The 6,000-nt window shown below is 34.0% G+C and overlaps 1 protein-coding gene across 1 annotated transcript; it reads right to left on the reverse strand.

The window, feature by feature from the left end:
• Positions 1-1,911: 1,911 nt before the first annotated feature.
• Positions 1,912-6,000, reverse strand: LOC124932274 (protein trichome birefringence-like 41). Its single transcript, XM_047472924.1, has 6 exons — positions 5,672-6,000; positions 4,050-4,221; positions 3,797-3,978; positions 3,556-3,714; positions 3,189-3,481; positions 1,912-1,994 (listed from the first exon to the last, which is right to left on the reverse strand). The coding sequence occupies exons 1-6, from the start codon at positions 5,998-6,000 to the stop codon at positions 1,912-1,914; spliced, it is 1,218 nt and encodes a 405-aa protein (XP_047328880.1).

Here is a 6,000-nt window from a genome sequence, read left to right on the forward strand (position 1 = left end):
TTTCGTGGAAGAATTCGTTATTGAGACAGATGCAAGTAAAACAGGGGTGGGGGCCGTTTTATTACAACAAGGACATCCTATTGCATTCATCAGCAAAGGGTTAGGGCCAAGACTTAAAGCCTCATCAACATATGAACGAGAAATGTTGACAGTGTTACATACGATTAAGATATGGAGGAGTTATTTACAGTTTAAACATTCGTGATTAAAACTGATCACGAATCGCTTAAACATCTATTGGAGTAGAAAATTAAACACCCGAGTCATGAGAAGTGGTTGTAAAAAATTTTGAGATTCGATTTTTTAATACAATATAAGAAAGGCAAAGAAAATGTGGCAGCAGATGCATTATCGAGACTTTCAGAAGAGAGATCTTGCTCAGCAATATCAAAATTTTCATCAGTTTTATTGAAAAAAATTGAGAAATCGTGGAACCAAGATTTGAACTTGAAGAAGATCATTTCAACCTTAGAGATAGATTCGTCGGGGGTAAAAGGGTTTTCCTTCATCAAAGGCCAGCTGCGTAAAGAATGGCGTTTGGTGGTGGGTTGTGATAGAGATTTGAGAACTTATGTTATTTCAACAATACATAATTCAGCAGTGGGCGGACATTCAAGAGTGATTGTCACATATCAAAAACTATGTTATTTTCCAGCAACAGAAATGGGAGAATCAAGGGTATAAAGGGTTGCTGCAACCTTTGGCTATTCCTACATCAATTTGGAGTGATATTTCCATGGATTTTATTGAAGGTCTGCCTAAAGCCAATGGGTATTCTATTATTTTTGTAGTGGTAGATAGACTCTCCAAGATGGCTCATTTTGTTGAGTTGAAACACCCATTTTCTGTTAGTGATATTGCTCAGGTGTTCATGGATAATATATTTCTTTTACATGGAATGTCGCTGACCATTGTAAGTGACAGGGATAAAATCTTTTGAGTACTTTTTGGAAAGAATTGTGTAAATTTCAAGGTGTTGAGCAGGCAATGTCATCAGCATATCACCCACAAACCGATAGGCAGACATAAGTGGTTAATCAAAGCCTGGAAACTTATTTGTGTTGTATGGCAGGTCAAAAACCTAAGTCATGGGTTAAGTGGCTTCCTTTAGCTGAATGGTGGTACAATACAAGCTTCCACTTGGAAGCGTTATCTTCACCATATGAAATCGTGTATGGTCAACCTCCACCAGTTCATCATCCATACTTAGTAGGGGACTCAAGGATTGAGGCCGTGGACTGCAGTTTGTCGGCAAGGGAAGAGAAATTGAAACTTTTGAAGTATCATCTCCAACGTGCACAACATCGAATGAAGCAGCAATCAGACAAAAGAAGGGTCGACGGTGTTTACAAAGTGGGGGATTGGGTGTTTGTTAAGCTACAACCATACAGACAGTCTTCGGTGAGAGAAAAAATACATAAACTCAGCCCTAAGTTCTATGGACCCTTTCAAATAATGGAAAGAGTGGAGAATGTGGCTTACAAGATTGATATTCCGTCCACATCAAAAATGCACAATGTCATTCACATTTCTCAGCTAAAGAAAAAGGTGTGAAATACAGTAGCCAATCCCCATATTCCTATCCTACAAGAGGACAGCCTCGTAGAACCAGTGGCAATTCTAGATGAGAGAATTATTTGGAAGGATGGAGTTAGTATTGGACAATTCCTGATCATGTGGTCTAACACTTCAGATGATGATGCTAGTTGGGAGGAAGAGTCATGGTTGATGACAAAGTATCCTCTGTTTGTGTTGACAGTGGGAGACACAGTTTCTTTCAATCAGCTTGTTCGTGGCGAACAAGTTTTGATGGGGAGGTTGATGTTACGAGAGCATTTTAGGGTTAGGTTTTCTAACCCTTAATAAGTCGACAAATTGTTAACAAAGTCGGCATGTTCGGTAATTTCGTTTTTAATAAGTTGTACACACAACAGGTTTTAGTTTTGGAATAAGCTGGTTCACATCAGATGGCCGTTCTTGTAGCATTTGATTAACTGCATCAGTTATAACAGAAGTTATAACAGAAGGGAAGAAACAGTTGACTTTGCCAGCTGGCAAAGGCAGTTAGAGTGTACTGTAGAGGGATGAAATAATTCTGCCTTAAATACTTGCTGAACAAGAATAGAAACGACTACCGATGAATTGAACTCTTCAGGTAATCCTGATTATCTCTCTACTCATATTCTAATTCTCTTCTAATTCAATCTCTTCTTCCTATCAATTGCAGATCCTGCAGTTATTCTCATTCTCTACTCCTCTAATCTCCCATCTTATTTGTAATTATTAAGGTACTGTCAAACCTAGACTACATATTGTATAAGTATAGTTCTCATTATATCATTCAGTTCCTTGAACCACTCTAGATAGCCATATTTGTCTACCTCGAGAGGTCCCTGGATTGTGGAATTTCTTGTGAACATCGCAGTTTGGTCATTACACTGAGATAACACAACAAGTATATCATGTTGTTTTTCAACACTAATCGCAATAGCAAAAATCCGATTCAGCGTCGTTAGTTTAACCATCATTTGAATTTGGTTTCTAACTTGATCAAAAGTTGTGTTCAGACCCATCAAGAACTGAAACAGTTGGGTTGAATATGTCGCCTCCCTAGTCTTAGGACAGTGACAAGTTGTATGAAATAGACACTAAAGCTTATCCCAACAACATTTGAGTCTTGAAAAATACTTCTCAAGCTTCATAGTTCCTTGATTAATGGTCGCAATCTCCTATTGCAGATGGTAATTTAGCGGACCATTGCTCTAACCATATCGTTGAGCCAACTCGTTCCATAGATCTTCAGCAATGGTATGTTAGTGTAAATGAACGATTCCACCAACTCTTCAGCAATTGAGTGTAATGATTTTATTAAAGTTTGTTTTGGTCATTAACTTTTGACATTTTACTGAGTAAATGTCGAAAATAATTAGAAAAAGTTAGTATTCTATAGAAAATCATTGAAATTTTAATTCATCACAATAAATGGAAAAAATTCTGCAAAAGTGTAATAAAAAAACACGGTAAAACAACTACATTGAAAAATTCGTCGCAAAAACTTTTCAATATCCGCCAGAATATTAGCGACACATATTTGCGAAAAAAATATTTAGATAAAAGAATGTCACAAATTATATATTCTTCTGAAATTTTGTCGCAAATATATGGTCTCTTTCACACAAATAATTAACCTTTAATAAAATTGTAAAGAATGATGTTCCAAGTATCAGGAACACCCGCCAGGCACCAGTGAGTGCAATCCATTGCTGTTGGGCCACGAAAACCATATATGGATGGGTGACCATCTTTTCGTAAAAGCGATAAATTTGTAATATCAAGTAGTGTAACGGTGTTCTTGATTGTTCTCAAAACCTTTTTTTGCACCTCTAGAGCTTCTGGTAAGGGTCCCGGATAGGTTGAAACCAGCAACGGTTCGGTCTGGCCCTTGCATGTCGTAACATTTGGTTCGCCCCACCCCTCACCTCTAGTTAACCATATCCATAGTTAGTATAATATTTTTTTTTGAAGGAAAAAAAGAGCTAAATTAATTATAATTACTTGTATTGAGGAGGAGAAACCCCTTGAAAGAAGACCTTAGTCCGGGTCGGGTCAACATTGTCATCCACCCATTTAGCCCATGTATTGAGAGCCTTCTCAAATGCTTCCATCGTATTCATGTCATGGTAAATCTTGTTTCCATCTTTAATGTAATCCCATCTGCATTTCATTGTGTCATTACATTAATTTTATAAAAAAATGGTTCATGTATATTAAGATAATGTAATTATTAGATACTTACGGTGTAGATGGTCCTCGACGCCCCCACCAATTCCAAGAATTGAAGATAAGCACGTCGACCCCTTCCCAAAACTTGCTACTTACCTCAATAGAGTCGAGCTTCAAAACTCTACCATATTTTTCATCATTCACCACGTCTACCAAATACGCGTTCCAATCAAGAATCACTTTCACTCCATAATCCTTAAAAATAAACAATTTGTTTATTATTTGTATTTTGCGACAAATTTTGAATGAAAAATAAAATGGCTAACCGTGAAAGTAAAGGTGGAAAGACTGTCTTTTTTAATTGAGGTATAGTTTAGGTTGGGCATAGATGTATACAACATGCAAGTGAGGGACTGCCATTGATTCTGACTAAGAGAATCTCCTACAAACATGATGTTCTTCCCTCTATATTTCTCTAGAAAATCTCCCCCATTGAATCTGAAAAAAAAAACATGATTTTAATGTATATTAAAAAGAAAATGTAACAATATGATCATAGATTACTATAAGACATTATTATACAATAAGTTGAAAAGTAAATAAATATTACAAGACTGCAAGTTACACACAAAAAAATCATTTTTGATTTTTAACATATATATAGACATGACATCAACATAAGAACATATTTTTGCTATGTTTTGAATGTGCACGGCAGAGTAGTTGAATATTTTACCTAACATATTATTATTTCAATATATAACATATGATAATTGCAATGGAAGTTTGTGGTGCTTTTTTCATGAGAGGTATGGTAAGAAAATTAAGGAATATATAATATGATTTATGTTTTTTTTTAGATTAAGATTCCCATAATCAATTAAACTATACTTTATTTGTTTATATTATATAGTGAAATAAATTATTAATTTGTACCCAGATCCAATCACATATTGATAAATGAAACATGTTAGATGCATAAGAAAAAAAATAAAATAATTATTAGTAACATGTTTGAATATTAGTGTATTGTATATCAGAACAAATAAGTAAAAACAATTAGTTTTATCCAATTATAGTAAATCTAAATTATATTTATTCAATCTGTAATCTAATTAATTATATTAATTAATACATATTTGATGTATGGTCAATTGAATTGGGTATGATTTAGATAATTCAATATATATATATATATATATATATATATATATATATATATTAATGTTTATCTCACTTTTTTATAATTATTTTAAATTACTTGATTTAAAAAAAATTAATAATATTTTATTTGTTATAGTTATTTTTTTATATTTATAATAATGATAAGATATTTGTTATAGTTAATTAAATATTTTATTTGTTATAGTTATTTTTTCTATTTGTCCAATGATAATTATAAATTTACTTTCACTCAAAATAAAAAGTAATACAGTTAATTAAATATTTTTAGTTAAATAGAAAATTTGATAATAACCATTATAAAAAAAAATTGGTATTAGGTTGTTGATACGAAAATAATTTAGAAAAATACAATGAAAAAATCTTGAAAATTTTATTTTTATTTATATAATCATAATCTAACTTGAATTTATTACCATCCAAACTCAATCTAATCTAAAATTGTTTTTTAAAATGATGGGTTCCGATTCTTTTTCGGAGTGCAACTAATTCCCGCGGGTTAAGTATTAAACCTGCAAATTTACTCAACCAATTTAACTAGACGAGCGAGCGAAACAACTTGCTGTCTCACGGACTCGAACCCAGGACCTCAATAAAGTTAATGACCGAATATCCTAGTTTCATTTTAAACTTAAATAGCTAATTCAAAACTATCCAAATATGAAATACTAATTAGGCCTATAGTATCTTATAAAAAAAATAATAAACATAAAATAAAGCCAAAAAAACAGTAACATACAAAACATGTTGAGACAAAGAGAGAGACCTTATTAAGTTGCAGTCATGGGGTTGCCACCGGTAAGTGAGATAATCTAGATCGGTCCGACCATGTTTCCGGCAATCGAATGTTCGTTCAATGAAGGGGCAACTGCTTGAATTGTAATTAAGATTATCTTTATCCACCACCCAATTCCCTTTAAAGAAATCACAGGTTGCCTCCGGCGCCGGCGCCGGCGCCGACGCATCCTCCTCCGCCGCCGATGAGTCCTCCTCCGCCGTCGCCGCCGCTCCCTGCAGCCATTTCTGATCAAAAACCATCACCAATAGTACTATCCATGGGAGGAACCTGCCATTCCTCAAGAACATTACAGACAT

Source organism: Impatiens glandulifera, chromosome 1 (genome assembly GCF_907164915.1).
Source record: "Impatiens glandulifera chromosome 1, dImpGla2.1, whole genome shotgun sequence".
Classification (NCBI taxonomy): Eukaryota; Viridiplantae; Streptophyta; class Magnoliopsida; order Ericales; family Balsaminaceae; genus Impatiens; species Impatiens glandulifera.